The sequence below is a fragment of the Ursus americanus genome, chromosome 23 (genome assembly GCF_024610735.1).
Source record: "Ursus americanus isolate L20-20 chromosome 23, mUrsAme1.1.p, whole genome shotgun sequence".
Taxonomy (NCBI): Eukaryota; Metazoa; Chordata; class Mammalia; order Carnivora; family Ursidae; genus Ursus; species Ursus americanus.
Window position 1 is genome coordinate 42,304,669 of NC_142149.1, and position 17,452 is coordinate 42,322,120.

The following is a 17,452-nucleotide window of genomic DNA, read 5'->3' on the forward strand; positions in this document are numbered from 1 at the left end:
CTGCTTCCCCTCTTACTCTCCCTTTCCCTCTGCCCCTCACCCCCCAACTCTGAAATAATTTTTTTTGAAGGCGCAGGTAGAGAGCCAGGACCTCCATCACAACACAGTGGTTATGAGGCCCCCTCTTATGGTGTCAGTGGAGGCCATCTGGAGAAGAGTAACAAGGCACCCCCAAACACCGCCTGGGTTATCAACAGAGGCCAGGGGAGAAGCTGAACTTCTCTACTTCACCCTTGTAGCAACAAGGCAGTTCCCCAGCACCCCCACCAGCACAATGTCAGAGGATTTCTGCTTAAACAGAAGATTTAAATATCCAGGATCTTACAATACCTTAAAATATCCAGGACTCAAGTTAAAAATCATTCATTATACCAAGGACCCAGGAAATTTCAACTTGAAGGAAAAAAAGACAATGAACAGTTGCCAATATGAAGATGACACAGATGTTGGAATTATCTGACAAGAACATAATAAAAATATTTTAATGAGCAATTACAAATAAACTTAGAACAAATGATAAAAATAATCTCAGCAAAGAAATAGAAGATACGAGGAACCAAATGGAAATTTTAGATCTGAAAAATACAATAATTGAAATTAAAGACTCAGTGGATGGGGTCAATAGCAGAATGGAGGGGAGAGAGGAAAGATACGCCTGTCCGTGAATTTGAAGACTGAACGTAGAAATTACCCAATCTGAATAACAGAAAACAGACTGAAAAAAATTAGGAGAGCCTCAGGGATATGTAGGACTCTAACAAAAGATCTAGCACTTGTGTCATCAGAGTTCCAGAGGGAGAAGAAAAAGAGTATGGGGCAGAAAAAGTATTAGAAGAAACAATGGCTGAAAATTCCCCAAATTTGGCAAATGACACAAACCTAACGTTCAAGAAGCTGAGCGAATCCCAAACAGGATAAAACCAAAGAAATCCACACTAAGGCACATCTTAACTTTCTGAAAAGTAAAGAAAAAGTTTCGGAAGCAGAGAGAAAAGATACCTTAGCTATAGTGGAAAAACAATTCAAAGAACAGCCAATTTCTCATCAGAACTGTGGAGGACAGGAGGATGGGGCACATTTTTCTAGCGCTGAAGAAAAAAAAATGTGAACCTCAGATTCTATTTCTGGCAACAATATCTTTCAGGAGTGAAGAGGAAATCAAGACATCATCAAAAGTAGGAAAACTAGTAAAATTTGTCTCCAGCTGACCTACTCTTTTAAAAATGGCTAAACGAGGGGCGCCTGGGTGGCACAGCGGTTGGGCGTCTGCCTTCGGCTCAGAGCGTGATCCCAGCGTTATGGGATCGAGCCCCGCATCAGGCTCCTCTGCTATGAGCCTGCTTCTTCCTCTCCCACCCCCCTGCTTGTGTTCCCTCTCTCGCTGGCTGTCTCTATCTGTGTTAAATAAATAAATAAAATCTTAAAAAAAAAAAAAAAAGGCTAAACGACCTTCTCGAAACAGAAGGGAAATGATGAACGAACGATGCTTGGAACATCGGGAATGAAGAAAGAAAAATGGAAGTGTAAAATATGGGTAAATACAGTCTGCTTTCCTTCTGCTTTTGAATTCTATAAATTACGTTTGACAGTCGAAACAAAAACGATAACATTATCTGGTGTGGTTCTCAATGAATGTAGAGGAAATCTTAAAGACAGTTATAAATGGGAGTGGGTAAAGAGGTATGATTTAAACACCTTTACAGGAGGTAACTTTTCTACATTGTACTAGAACTAGTAAAATGTGGACACAAGCCGACTGTGATAATTTATGTATCTATATGGGTAGCTTTGGACAGCTGATTCTAACAGGTTGAGGGGGCCAGGACGAGGTACATGGAAGCTGTCAGCCCACACTTCAGGATGAAAGGCTTGGTCTTGGGAAGAAAGGAGCCCGAGGTTGGCTGAAGACACACATTGAGAAAAGGTGAGGGAAACGGGGAATTGTGTCTGACAATGACTTTCTTCTCAGCCAAGCAGGTCCCTGCTGAGAGAGGGGATAAGCCGAATTGAGGGCGATGATGCAGGCTTGGGGAGCCGAGGGAGGATGCGGGCACCACTAGGACAAACACTCAGGTGTTTGTCTAGGTTTTCAGTCCCACCGCTCAAAAGCTGTAAAATGATCAATTGACCGCCAGGTGGCGGTGTCTGTGGAAGCTCACGTATCCCATCGGCCCTGGCGCCGGGGCGGAAGAAGGTGCGGAGGTAATTCTCTGGCTCGCAGCGCCTCTACTCTCCTATCCCGACTGACGTTGGACAACAAAGATGGCTGCAGGAACCAGCAATTATTGGGAAGGTGAGGGCGAGGCTTCCGTGTGGGTCTCGCCAAGAGGCAGAAGGGCTGGGTGGGGACAGGTCCTGGGGGAGGCGGCAGAGGGAAGAGCCGGGCCTCGGGAGCGGCCGAGCCGACGGGTGGGGCTTGTCTAGTAGGAGCCCCGGGCCTGGGGACTTAGACCGAATGGTCTGGGGCAGGGGGCTGACCCAAGAGGCAGCAAGACCTGGAGCAGGGGTTCAGCGGAGAGAGCTGAGCGGCGATGGAGAGGAAGAGAGTCCTGAGTCACTGGAGGAGAACTGGGTTGAGGGGCTAAGCGAACTTGGACGAAGGGGTTTGGGGCACGAACTCTGAGAGGAGACGAGTTTTGAACGAGAATCTCCCGAGCCCGGGAGGCTGGAAGAGTCAGCGTTTTAAGAGTTGAGGTTACTGTTGGACAATTGAGTAGAATAAGGGAAAGAAGGAACTTGTCAGTCCGGTCCATCGAGGGAAGTTACATGAACGAAGTGTCTCCTACTGGGTCCCCTTGGCAGCTTCAGGCTGGGGCTTCGAGGATTGGGTGTCGAGTCCCGTTTGAAAACAGAGGAAATAACTTTGCCCTCTGCTGTGGAGATGAGTTTGTTAAAAAGAAAACGTTGAGAGAACCAGTGTGAATTGCTATACCTCTTCTTCCTAAAAAACCGTCTTGTGATTTGACAAGTACGTTTATTTAATTACTGAAAAGATGTTCCGATAAAGTGGGCTCATGTAAAATTCACTCCTGGACTATGATGACGATCAGAGAAGGCTCATCTTTTTCTTTCAATTGTCTGTTTGCGTTATTTCAATAGAAACTACTCTCCGAAGCCTCTTGGAAACCACAAGTAACAGTATTGTCACTATCAGCCCCTTGGTCTAAGAGCTTAATTCTAAGTTCATCCATACTTGTTTGTTATACTTTCAGACTGCTTTTATTTGATGTTTTCTACTAGGGAAGACAGTTACTAGTTACAGAGAACCATGACTATAGTTTAAAACATGCATTTAAATGCCTATTTGAAATGTGTACTAGATAGAAAATATTTTAAAATTATGTACAAGTGGCTGTTGGTATCTTTAACACTAGTCATTAGGCTATAGTTTTTTGAAGCACCCTGCTATAATAATTATAGCAGCTTATTATTGACAACCTACTCTGTGCTTTAAGCACATGGTTACTTATGCCTAGAAAAACCCTGGAGGTAGGGTCCAGGGATCCAGCCCTGTGTCAGGCTTGGAGCTCATGCGGGAGTCAGCTTAAGGATTTCTGTCCCTCTCCTTCTGCCCCTCCCCCTGCTCATGCTTGTGCCCATGCTCTCTCTCAAATAAATAAATCTTTTTTTAAAAAAGTGGAGGTTCATAGGTTAAGTAGATTTTCAGTAAATCTCAGAGTCAGTTCTCAGAATCTCAGAACATAAGGGTGAGCTAAGATTCTGAAACTTGGTCATCTCTGGCAAAATATGCTCTACTATATTATACTGCTTCCTACTTCGGGTTGCTGATAAATATATTGAAATAATGTTTTGTAATCCTTATTCCTGAAAGATGAGATCCTTAAAATATTCCTTTCTAAATTTTGGCTCTTTTATTTTGATGCCCACTTCACCATGAATAAGAGTACTCACTCCTCTCTAGATGTAGGTTTCCCTTCTGGGGCGTCTCTCCCTCAACCACTAGGCCAAACTACTATACCAGGGTTTCTGTTTGCTTCTGTTCTTTTAAAACCTAGGTCCTTATTTTGTCATACTTATATTTGACCTTATTAGTCACATTGTTTATTATTTATTTAAGTGTCTCTAAATTTCTTTCAGTAAACTTATTGAAAGACCAATTTTTAATCCTTTGTTAATGATTATTTTTTCTTTAAGCTTCAGTTACTGAGTCATTCTACTAAGAATTTCATAAGCTTTGGAATATAAAGAGATAGGAAAATCTCTGTCAGAAACAGTGATGGTTTCTTTTTTATGAAGTTAGTTGATAAGTTGATATAATGCTGGTCATAAACCATACTCAGTTTCTTTATGATTTGTATTCTCTTCTGTTTTCCCCTAAATTATAAAATTTTAGACATTGTTACAGAAATAATTTCAGAGATGTTAGAACAACATTTGTTGTCTAGCTATCTTTGGAATACAGGTGAAATTTTCCACCTCCCACTGTTTCTCCCCTTCTTGACCCATCTGAAGTTTAAATAAGAGACAGTTTGCTTTTCTGGGTAAGTCTTTGGCTTTCTCCTTTTAACACTTTTCTTTATGGGGAATCTAGATCAGTATATGATTATTTTCATAGTTTGTTTTTTTCAGAATAGTTTTATGATTTTTATGTCTGCTGAGGGACTCTGTGTTTAATTATTTACTTTTAAATTTTTGTTAAAGATCTCAGGAAACAGGCTCGACAGCTGGAAAATGAACTTGACCTGAAACTAGTTTCCTTCAGTAAACTATGTACAAGTTACAGTCACAGCAGTGCCCGAGACGGAAGACGCGACAGGTATAGGTACTACCAGATTCTGTCTCTTATGCCTTAAATCATAGAATGTTTTAGAAGCATTAGAAAATAAACCTTAAAATATGTAACTCTGTAACTTGGTCTATTGGTGAATTTTTGTTTGGTTTTTTGTTGTTGTTGTTATTGTTTATATTTTAGTGATTTTTTAAAAAATACTTCTTAATTCTTGAGACTAGCATTCATTTGGGTTCCTTAGGCAAAGGCTGTGGTGGTGTCAGGAGGCAAATGCTAAGGCTTAAGAATGAGTGTATCAGAGGTAAGTTTCTAGTACAGCCAGTGTGAGGAAATATGGTTGATTTGCCCACGTTGTATTTCTTATATCTCCTGGTTGCTAACTGGATATGAGAAACTACTCAAATGTTAAGTACACATACTGCTATTCTGGTGTTTTAGAATGAATCTAATGCAGTGTGTATCCTCACTATTAATCATCCAAGCTCTTTTTAATTTTGGTTCTTTTTTGAGAAACCAGAATACTACCGTATTGAACATATGGAAAATGTAATCTTATCTTTGAATCTTATGCTCACATTAGGCCATCCACTTATTTTTTAAAAATTAGGAAATATTTAAGACACTTAGAAAAGTATAAAGAATAATGGGTCCTCGTGCCTGTCTCCCTCTTTAAGAAATAATCATTATTAGTTCAGTTGATACCAGTTATCAGTATCCCATTTTCTGCCTCCCCATAATCTCCTTGTGTTTTTACTACATAAATTTGGTTCCTAAACAATTTATAGTATCTTACTATGGTTATTTTGCAACTTGCTTTTTGTTTAACGTTATCTTTGTGATTAAGCTTTGGATACATTTAATTGCGGTATATCATTTGCTACATATAGTATCATATTGTGAATGTATAGTTGTGTGTTGTAATCTGTAGATGGACATTGTTTCTAATATTTGCTAATTAATAATAAGTTTAATAGCTACCACAGTGTTCATTACATATCAGGTACTGTTTTAAGCGTTTTATATGAAGGCTGCTAGGAGCATTTTTACCTATAAAAATGTTGTATATCTAGCAGTGGAATTGCTGGTTACATAGTTGTTAGTTGTTTTCTTTATTTCATATACTTTTTTGAAGGTTGGCAGTGGATGGGATTTTTTTTTTTTCCAGCTAATAATAAAACAATAAAAATTGAGCATGGTTTTGGACCCAGGTTTTTCTGTCTCCAGAGCCTGTGCTCTAAACCTGTCTATGAACATTCCAATAAAAGATTCATTTCACCACCGTAGCCAAAATACTGCTTCTTTTTAATAAGGGCACATTATTAAAGAATTAAAGATAGCAAGGCCAAGGTATTGACTATAGATACTAAAAGTAAGCTGTTGGCACATCACATAGCTTTGACTGCGGTACGTTGTTTTGGGCTTACCTTTATTTAGCACGTAAAATGTGGAAGGTTCTTTTGTATGTGTGAACTTAATTTTATCACTGGAAAGCATTTTTACTGAATTTAAGTCTCCCACTTGACTATGCCAGTGGGTATACAATTTTAAAACTCTGAATTGTCAGGAGACACAATTACATGATGCTTTTTCTATATTTTCTGTGCTTCATGATCTTAATATTTTTATGACTCCTTTAAAGGGAAAACTATATTGAAATCATTTCCTAAGAAATTCTATGACAAATTGGGACTGACTTTGTCGATTTCTACAGCCCAACTCTCCCTTCAGTAAGAAACCTGAGGCCATGAGGATCAAGATCCAGTGTATATTCTAAAGTGTTTCGTTATTGCCCAGGTTGAAAGCATATCATAATGAATAATCTCAGTGATGACCAGAATTTTTCATTTAGGAGTAACTTTTTTTTACTTTCTGTATTTTGAGAACTTTATGGTCTATGAATCATCATGTATCTATAAAATGAATTCAGTTTAACTGATTGTAGTAATGTGGAGAAGGAGTTTTTGACCATTTCCCCGGACTCGTATCTTCTGAGAATGGTGAATATAGAGATTGTCTCCCCATTCATTCATGTATTTAATGAGTGAGTATCTACCATGTGCCAGGCAGTATTCTAGGTGCTTGCCATATATATGTGAACAGGCAGTTTCCCTCTTCATGGAGCTCACATTCGTTGGCCTATTGTTCTTTTTCATGTATCTGGGGGGGTGGGGAGCCTGTATTAGTAGTATTAGAGCATTTTTGCCTGGGTACATTCTAAGAGATAACCACAGAACTTTGGGTTGGCTCTGACATATAAAGAACTAGATATTTGGACATATTTTAAGGCCAGTAACTTGAAATGTTTTAAGAAGAAATAAAAATTTGGACCTAATTAAACATCTTAAAGTAAAAATCCTTTTTATTAGCTACTCTTTGGTTATTTCGTTGCCCATTACTATTGCTGTGAAGTTGTACGTGGAGAAGAGAAATAGTAGCTGAAGTGGGTTTTGTTTTTGTTTTGTTTTTTTTTTATGTTAAACTGATGATTTAATCTATTTTCATTCACCACACCCAAGCACTGTCACAGGGCAGGACAAAGTCTTCAGTAAGATTGAAGAGCATTGTCATTGCCTGGCTACTTATCTGTGTTCAGTGTAACTGAGATCTCTATTGAGCTGCTCACGTGATAATGCATACAGTTGGGGACTGAATGAAGGTTAGTGGTTTTTTCAGAAGAGGCAAGACAAATTTTCTGGACATCTGGTTTTAGAATTTGAATCTGTCAAACCTAAGTTTCACTTGTAAAAAGTTAGACTTTTGACTGACTATTCAGATTAGAAGACAGTTCACATTTTTGTAAAAAAAACAAAAAAAACTGAAACAATTGCATAATATAAGTGGAAATGTAGAGAGTTGGTACTGAAACTTCCCTGCTGGACATGGCTACCTGTATTAGACTTAAAGCCAGTTCCTGATTACTTAATAACTAGGTATCCAGTCTGTAGATTATGTAAATCTCCATTTTATTTCTTTTTGGTAATAGTCAAGGAAAGTAGAGAGAACTTAATCTGAAGAACCATTATTGCTTTGGAGTAAAAATTTAAACTATGCCTCACAGATCCCATAACATAATCCGTAATACCTTTTATGCCTCCTTTTATATGTAGTACTACTTAGTTCCATGGTTTTGTTTCACATAATTTGTTCTTTTAGATTCAGCCTTTAATTGGGCACTGCCGTTGCTTAAGTTACTTTCATTTAGGAAATAATAAACAAGCATTCGGGATTTCTTTACATTTTTAAGGTTAGATATACGTATTAAAGTTCGGAAAGGGCTTACATACAATTATATTTCCTCCTGGGAGTACTTGGGTCAGTTAAGCATTCAACTCTTGATTTTGGCTCAAGTCGTGATCTCAGCCCATGAGATCGAGCCCTGTGTCAGGCTCCATACTGGGTGTGGAGCCTGCTTAAGATTCTCTCCCTCCCTTTGCCCCTCGCTGCCTGTCCCCCACCACGTGTGTGCATGGGCTGTCTCAGAAAAAAAAAATTATATTTTATACTGAATTTAATATTTAAAATGTATGTGATCTTTATAGGAGAACTTCCGTAAAAGTTACAGCTTCTTAAACAGAGAATGTCTCTGGGGTTCCACTTGACCTATTTAAGAATAATTACTATATTATTTTAAGTATGTTTATAAAGGATTAGGTTTAAGTAATGGATTCTCTTTAATGGAACTTTTCTTTAGCTCTGACACAACACCCCTTTTAAATGGATCAAGCCAAGACAGAATGTTTGAAACAATGGCAATTGAGATTGAACAGCTTCTGGCAAGGGTAAGTACTTGTCAACTGTGTTAAACACTTGTTGGATATGATACTAGATTACATTAACGCAGACATGTTTATTGAAATCACCCTTTCATCCAAGATCTGTGCCTGCCCAGGCCCCTTGAATTTGGATGATAGCCATTCTCAGGTCTTAATGGGTATTATTTCAGGCTTTATGGACTTTTGAGGGGAAATACTGAATCCTTGTCTGTCATTTTGATTTTGGTTTTGAGATGGTTTTTTGTTTGCTTTGCTGTTAGCTGAAAGAGCATACAGGCAGATAATTTACTTTTATCTCTTTATAGTGCTTTTTAAAATATTTTTATTGGTTTTCTTTTTCTTCCTCTTCTTTTTAGCTTACAGGAGTAAATGATAAAATGGCAGAATATACCAACAGTGCAGGTGTCCCGTCTTTGAATGCAGCACTGATGCATACATTACAGAGACATAGAGATATATTGCAGGTAATATATTGGGCTTGAGATTTTTAAGTTATTGGGTGGGTTTTTTTTAATCCCTGAATAGAATGTGTATACATGTATTTAAGAGAATAAAGGGAAGAATCTTCTGAGACAATAAATATTATGCTGTAGAAATTTGTCTTGTTTTACCTTTTTTTTTTTTTCCCTTGGTGTAATAAAATTCTGAAAATATCCGATAGCTCTTGCTTTTGCCTGGTAAAAATGAATAATATTCATCACTAGGTAAATATACTTCTACTGTGGGAGACCTGGCTAGCTAGCGGTAACAATGAAATAGCCAGTGGTCATGCATAGACTGTAATATTGTGGTTTAGAGTTACTTTCATCAGGCTTTGAAGATATTGTGGAAGGGAGGTAATTTACTATATTTAGTATGTTATTTGAGAAAATATTAAAAGTGTACCAATAAAATGAAACAAACTCTTAAAAGATTTACATACAGATGTGTTAAAAATATAGTAGTACAAATAGAAAGGCAAATGTTCTTAATACTGAAAAAATTCAGCAGTCATTTCTAATTTGAAAAACTCTTGTAAAAATAGGAATAGGAGGATACTTGATTTACCTAAGGCAAAAATGTGTATATCATATTAAAGCTAGCCTGATGCTTAATGGTAAAGCACTGAAAGCGCTCCCCTTGAAGAAAGAAACGAGATAAAGATATCCCCAATCACCACAGATGTTTATTATTGTTTTGGAAGTTCTTGGCGGTGCAGTTAGACAGAGATATAAATAAACAAGATCTAAATGGTGACAAGGAAGAGGCAAAACTTGTATTATGTAGCAGTGAAGATTATTTATCTACTACAACCAAGAAAGACAACTAAAAAAAATTAGAAACAAATTAAGTAAGATGATAGATTACAAAATTAATGTATTAAAGCAAGTAATTTTCCTGCATATAACCAATAACCTGTTAGAAAATATAGTGGAAGAAACTAAAATCCTTGTGGATAAATTGAATAAGATGAATAGGACTTGCATGTGTAAAACTTTACTGAAGAAAATAAAAGAAGATTTAAGTAAAGGAAAGAATTACTCTGCCTTTGCATAGGAAGATTTCTCTCTAAATCAACCTATAGATTGAGTGCCTTCCAAATGGAAAAAGAGGTTTTTGTTTCTTTTTTTTTTTTTTAATTGGCAAAATGACATCAAAGTTCACTTGGAATCACGGACATATGAGTGTAAACAAGAAAAAAAAATGTGAAAATGAAGATAAGTAGTAAAGGATGCCTAGTTCTACCAGATACTAAAACCTGTTAAGAAGCTAGAAGAATTAGGGGCGCCTGGGTGGCACAGCGGTTAAGCGTCTGCCTTCGGCTCAGGGCGTGGTCCCGGCGTTCTGGGATCGAGCCCCACATCAGGCTCCTCCGCTATGAGCCTGCTTCTTCCTCTCCCACTCCCCCTGCTTGTGTTCCCTCTCTCGCTGGCTGTCTCTATCTCTGTCAAATAAATAAATAAAATCTTTAAAAAAAAAAAAAAGAGAGAAGCTAGAAGAATTAAGACAGTTTGATTCTGGAGGAAAAAAAAATATACCAACAGAACAGAGTTCACATGGAAATTAAGTTTCTGATAAAGGTGGTATTTTATTTTATTTTGTTTTTTTTAGGATTTTTTTTTTTTAAGATTTTACTTATGTATTTGACAGAGAGAGAGTACAGGCAGGGGAAGCAGCAGAGGGAGAGGGAGAAGCAAGCTCCCCACTGAGTAGGGGCGCTCCATCTCAGGACCCTGGGATCATACCCTGAGCCAAAGGCAGATGCTTAATCGACTGAGCCACCCAGGTGCCCCTAAAGGTGGTATTTTAAATCATTGGGAAAAAGAGATATCATAAATTAAATAGACCTGTAACAATTGGCTAATTATGGGGGGGGGGGCACACAGAAAACAAACGAGTTTCTATCTCAATCCTTACATCCAGAATAAATTCCAAATGGATCAAAGATTTATATGTAGAAAAAGAAACTATAAAAGTTCAGAATAAAGCATGGGTGAATTACACATTTTAGAAATTATACATTTTATGGGCGCCTGGGTGGCTCAGTCCTTTAATCATCTGCCTTTGGTTCAGGTCATGATCCCAGGGTCTTGGGATCGAGCCCCACGTCAGGCTCTCTGCTCACTGGGAGCCTGCTTCTCCCTCTCCCCCTGCTTAGTGCGCGCTCTCTCTCTCTCTGTCAAATAAATAAAATCTTTTTAAAAAATTATACATTTCTAAACTATACCTAGTAACTAGAAACTATAACAAATGTCTGATTTGCTTAATGTACAGAGAAATAATAGAAATAAAAAGATAACCTAGGAAAATGGGCAAAGGATACGAACTGGCTGTTTACAGAAAATGTTCAAAACCATAAAAAGATGTTCAGCCACATACCAGAAGGAAAATACACAAATCAAAATGAGATAGGATTTTTCACCTGTCAGAATAACAAATACTGAAACATCTGTCGGACATTACAAGAATACAGAAAAATGGGCCCTCATCCACTGTTGCTGGGAACATAAATTGGTGGTCTTTCTAGAAGGCAGTTTAGCACTGTCGAAATTTAAATGTAAGATTCTTTGATCCACTCCTTCTGTTAGGCATTTACTCTTTAAATACACTTAAAAAAAAAAGTTCAGTAAAATATATATATATAAGAATGTTTATTTTTCAGACAGCATTTTTTAAGACAGCAGCAAAAGTAACTAAAATGTTTACTGGAATGGAACTATGACAATCATAAGGTAGAATTCTATACAGCTATTAAAAAGAATGTAGATTTCTATTTGTTAATATGAAAAGATTACCTGATACCTTATGAACTACTGAAAAGAAGGTATATAGCAGAGTACAGCTGACCCTTGAACAATGCGAGGATTAAGGGTGCTCACACCCCGCTTCTCCACTCCTGTGCAGTCGAAAATTTACTTGTAACTTTTGACCCCCTAAAAACTTCAGTACTAATAGCCTACTGTTGACTAGAAGCCTAACATAAACAGCTGGTTAACACATACTTTGTAGGTTTTACATATTACGTACGGTATTCTTACAATAAAGTAAGTTAGGGAAAAGAAATGTTATTTAAAAGTGGTAGAAAAATATATTTAAAGAACTGTACTGTAAGAAAAATCCACATATAAGTGGACCCGTGCATTTCAATTCTGTGTTGTTCAAGGATCAACTGTAGTTTGATTTCTTTAGCATAAATGAGGGAAATAATAGGAAGTTATATACACAGAAACATAGCTCCTGAAAGAAAATACAAGAAAGTGATCATAGTCATGAGCCGTAGGGCAGGATGGTTTTTATTCTTGTTCCTTTTGGTGTTCTTTTAGTATTCTCTCCGTGTTCATTTATACTTCTGTGTTTAAAGGGGCAGTAGGGGCTTTCTGGGAGATGGGATTATGATTTTCATCTTCTCTATACACATCTCTGAATTTTAAAAAGTAATGAATATTCTTTAATCTCTTAAAAGTATGGTAATAGAAAAAGAAAGGAAAATATTTAAAGACTGTTTTGTTCTTTACAGTTCTTTTGGTTCTGTTCTTGCTTTGACAGGTTTAGGAATTAAATTTCTGTGGGAATTTCATCAAAAAGATGAAATTTGAAAATAAGCCCCATTGGGTGTACACTAATAAATAGAAAGAGCCCCTCAAGTTTTATCCTAGACTATTTGGAATCATTTTATTTTAAAGTTATTTTTTTCCTCATAATTCTGTCCCATAAGACAAAGTACTAGAAGTTACAAAGGATAGTGATTTAGTCGTACTATTACCCTAACACTGAATTGTTTTCATTTGAAAGAGGTTGGTCACTCTTCAGGAAAAGGATTATAATATTATTTTTACTTCTTGACTATTTGATTCTTAAATAGCAGTGTTCTTGACGTAAATTTATAATATGACAATACATAATTGGTTCAATAAGATAAGATGAAAATATGTAACGAGCTTATGTTGAGATTGGATGTTGATTTGTTGCAGGACTATACGCATGAATTCCATAAAACCAAAGCAAACTTTATGGCAATACGGGAAAGGGAGAATCTCATGGGATCAGTACGAAAGGATATTGAGTAAGTTACCTTTTATGTTCTTTTGTAGGGTGTTTATTCAGATTTAGAGCGTGTCTGTGATTAACAGTAAATTGAGTAGCAAAACCATGATTTAGATTTCAAGGTTCTAATTCTCATTTTATAGAGAATTCTCAAATTCTCATTTCACTGTTCTTTAAACATTGCTGAATCTAACCTACTTTGCGGTCTTCTCTCCAGCTTCCCCTAGTTTTATCATTGGCTCCTGCCAACCTTGACTTTACTGTGTTAATTCAGAGTCCAGCTGAGATGCTATCTTCATGAGTTTTTCTCTGATCTCCTACCACCCAGCTTAATAATGATATTGCCAATAACTGAAGCTCTCTGTTTCCCTTTCTGATTGCCACCTATCCCCCTACCCTCTTTCTTGCCTTAACAGTTACATATATATGTATTTCAGAGTAATTCTATATCTATCATATACATATATATGATAGATATAAAGTATCCTTTATTTCTCTGGAATTTGAAATATCTGTGCTTTCCAGGTTCTATTCAGACTTCATAGCCATATGTCAAATTATTTAAGAACCTCCAGTGTTTTTATGCTAATCTCAATCCATAATTTTAAAGATTTGTTCTTCCATCCCTTTACCTCACCTTCAGTAATGCATTCTAATGTTTCATATGGACATTTAAAATTGTTTTCATGGGGCGCCTGGCGGCTCAGTCGGTTAAGCGTCCAACTCTTGATTTCAGTTAAGGTCATGATCTCGGATTATGGGATCAAGCCCCCATTGGGCTCCACACTCTGCACGGAGTCTGTTTGTCTCTCTCCCTCTCTCTCTCAAATAATAAATCTTTAAAAAAATTTTTTTTTAATGTTTTTCACAACTGAAAACGGTAAATCCGTTGGACATCTAATTAAAACTGAAGACTTTCCACTTTTGGACCATCTGTTGATGCCTGTCATTGTCTCACTTGTGATAAATTTATGATACTTATGTTTCATAAGTAATTATTGTGTTTCATAAACATATCTGTGATATACATTACCATATCATAAACTGATATGTGTCATGTGTACACTGAGAAACATTTTTCTAGAGATCCTTTATTTTGTTACAACAGTAAGTTTTGCAACAGAAATAATTTCATATTCATTGCATTCAAAATTTTTGCTCAAAACTAATTGAGAGTTATCCAGCCATCAAAGTTATGTTCCTATCCCCAAAAATTCTCTTGGAAAATTAATTTTTATTGTTTGTCTCTGTTCTGTTTTTTTAATGTTTAGTCTTAACGTACTTTGTGAAACATGTAGGAGTAGAAAAACAACATATTTGCCATAATTAGATATTTTGTAATATTTTTAATTCTCAGGAACATGTAAGTCTTTTGCTTAATATCTGTACAGACTATTTATGTATGTATTTTTAGGTATACATTGAGAACCAATGTAGGGGACAGCCTTTCATGTTTAGGCATTTTGCTCCCCCCAATTTTGTGGAAATTGTTAGAATATAGCCCACCGTAATAACTTGCTTTCTGAAAAACAATCATTAAAGAAACGTGTTCATCCATACATTAAACTATTTCCTGATTACCAACCATGAGTAAGACTCTGGATCAGTCACAGTAGCAGCTAGAAATGAAAAGACCAACTCAGCCCTCCTGGAGTTTATAATCTAGTTGCTAGAGGAGAATAAGACGTGTTCAAATTAACATAATACAGAGTAGAATACGATTAATGAGATGAGATATAGTAATAATAACTGACATTTTAAAGTTTTTTGCAATTGTGCACTGCTTTTCCATATATTACCTCTTTTCTGGCTTCATATGATCATTTGGTATAGATAGAAATTATTAGTACCATTTTATAAAACTAGATCTTAAGAGACTTGTCTAAGGTTAACTGACTAATAAATGATGCGAGTATAGATTTAAATCTAGATCACCTGTTTTCAAGGTGTCTGGCTGGCTCTGGCAGAGGAGTGCGCGACTCTTGATCTTGGGGTTGTGAGTTCGAGCCCCACATTGGGTGTGGCAATTACTTAAAAATAAAAAATAAAAATCTTTAAAAAAATCATCTGTCTTGCAAGTCCTGTGTGGTCTTGGTTATCGCATGCTGCTTTTCCCGGGGTTTTCTTTCCTTCTGTGCTTTGCAAATCAGCATGGCCTCTCAGCCAGTAGTTCAGTTTTATCAATGTGACCCTCTCTTGTCTTACTATAGTATGTGTGCAGTTTCTTGAACTTTGTATTTTGTTCTTGTTACTTTAATGTGAGTAAAGAGCAGAAACATGAAGGTGTTGATAGTAACGATAAAAAGCATTTTCTTGTAAATTTTAGTGCACTTAAGGCCAACATAGAAATCCTTAAGTGTGCCGAAATCAGCAGATCTTAAGCTTCATTTTAGCCCTCTAGGCTCTGGTGAATAGACCGCATATACCATTGTGAAGGAAAACATTCCATGGCCGTAGCTTCGTACCCCATGGGCTGTGTAGTAATCAGTTTAGACTTTTACGTCCACTTGGAGAAAATAAAGAGATAATAATAGACAAAAATAATAATAATAGACAAAGGCAAATAAGGTTTCTCTGTTTAAAATGTTGGGTTATTTTGGTGAAAAATAATAAACAATTAGCCCTAAATTAGGCAATTATATTTATTTATTATGGATGTCATTTTTAGAATATGAAAATGATCAAACATTTTAACTGGTCATTCAAAACTATGGAGAGGCTCTGTATGTCTACTTTGGTTATTACTAGAGTCAGTCACTTGTGTTTTGCAGTATCTGCCAAAAATGTTCTTAAATTTTCTCTATTTTATTCCAGGTCATATAAAAGTGGGTCTGGAGTAAACAACAGAAGAACTGAACTATTTTTGAAAGAACATGACCACCTTCGAAAGTAGGTATTATTGTATACACACATACCGTGTAGCTTCCCATACTTCCTAATTCCTTTATTGACATAACAAACATTTTGTGGGGTTTTTTATAGCAGGTGCTTTATCAGCGCTAACTTATTTAATTCTCCTAATGACCCGATTTGGTGGAAATGGAATTGTAACTGTTCCAGCTGTTAATTAGGAAGGATATTATGCAGTCGAATATCCAAAATCTGCATTCACATCACTTAATTGTTACTTGTGATATATCTATACCTTGTATTGCCTTATGTTTCTTTCCTTTAGTAAGTCTAGCCCTCTAATATGTTCGCTCACTACTATTAGTAATAATAATAGTAATGGTGCTGATAATGACTTATTTGTTTGAATGGCCTGTTACCACTTACATATGCCAAGAAGCTTTATAAAGAGTAATAGGCCATACTTCAAATCCAAAGAAATTATCTTATTATCTTAAGAATTCAGAAGAAAAATGCCTAAAAACTTGGATAAACTACATATTTGTTTTAAAACAACTAACCATATTCTGTCCCTTTATTGTGTATGTTTTTCCCTGCAAGCTATTGGTTTCTTTAATATTTTCTCTGTATTTTGCTGTAGAACTCAAGGGTCAGAAAGTTACTTATCTCTATTCAGCCTCTAAGCCCTTGAGCGGCTAGTACCCATTATAATTAAATGTTATAAATTATGTTGGTATTTGCTGCTGAATGTCATAAATTAGGCATGTCTTATGAGCTTAAAGATCACTACTTTAGATATAAGCTGTTATAATCAGAACATGGAAAAATCAAAACCTTTTTAGAAGGCTGGGTTCTAAAAAAAATTTTTTTTTAATTCAAAAAATTAAAAAATAGAAGCCTGGATTCTTCTGGTATTGGATATAGTTCTTAGTGTTCTTTCTTAAGCTGTTGAATGTTACTGATTGGCACAAGGGGGCAGTCTTTCCTAGAGTATTTTTAGTTCATACTTCCTCCTAGCTTTGGTAGTTCTTTTTATATTTGATAAAAACCACCATAGAAAAAGAATTTTGCATTACATCCAGAGCTATATTAATACATTCTTTAGTTACAGAGCAAATTTAAAGGATAAGATACTCAAGTAGCATAAAATAAAGATTAGATTGCATCAGTGTTTCTGTATTTATTGCCTCAAAAAGATGTTAAGTTAGAAATGCAGTAGTTGAATTACTTTAAGAATAATTTGTTGCTGAAAAGTGTATCAGAGTGATTATATAAATTAATATCCTTTATTTCATAATTTCAAAGCATACTGCTTATTATAATTGTATATGAAATTTTGCAGTTTCACATTTGTTTTAATAATTCAAAGAAAACCCATCAGGAGTTTTATATTGTCCATTTTACAGGAAAAAATACATCAGTTCAGGGGCATATAACAAATTAGGTTATAAAAATGATGAGAAGATTGGAAATCAAAAGGTGCTTTCCATTTTTCTCAGTTTTACATGTGATATACTTTATATATATTCCTTTCAGTATTGTGAAAAAGTTTATT

General features: G+C 36.1%; 1 protein-coding gene across 2 annotated transcripts in view; it reads left to right on the forward strand.

Moving 5' to 3' along the window:
* Positions 1-2,175: 2,175 nt before the first annotated feature.
* The window catches only part of GOSR1 (golgi SNAP receptor complex member 1), a 49,436-nt gene continuing 34,159 nt past the window's right edge, over positions 2,176-17,452 (forward strand). The window contains exons 1-6 of one of the 2 annotated variants that reach the window (XM_045773218.2): positions 2,176-2,293; positions 4,663-4,783; positions 8,442-8,529; positions 8,880-8,987; positions 12,975-13,066; positions 15,862-15,936. In XM_045773218.2, coding sequence (XP_045629174.1) covers positions 2,263-2,293; positions 4,663-4,783; positions 8,442-8,529; positions 8,880-8,987; positions 12,975-13,066; positions 15,862-15,936 — 515 coding nt within the window. In that variant the 5' untranslated portion in view covers positions 2,176-2,262. The remainder of the gene's footprint in view (positions 2,294-4,662; positions 4,784-8,441; positions 8,530-8,879; positions 8,988-12,974; positions 13,067-15,861; positions 15,937-17,452) is intronic. The other variant, XM_045773219.2, reaches the window with a different exon arrangement.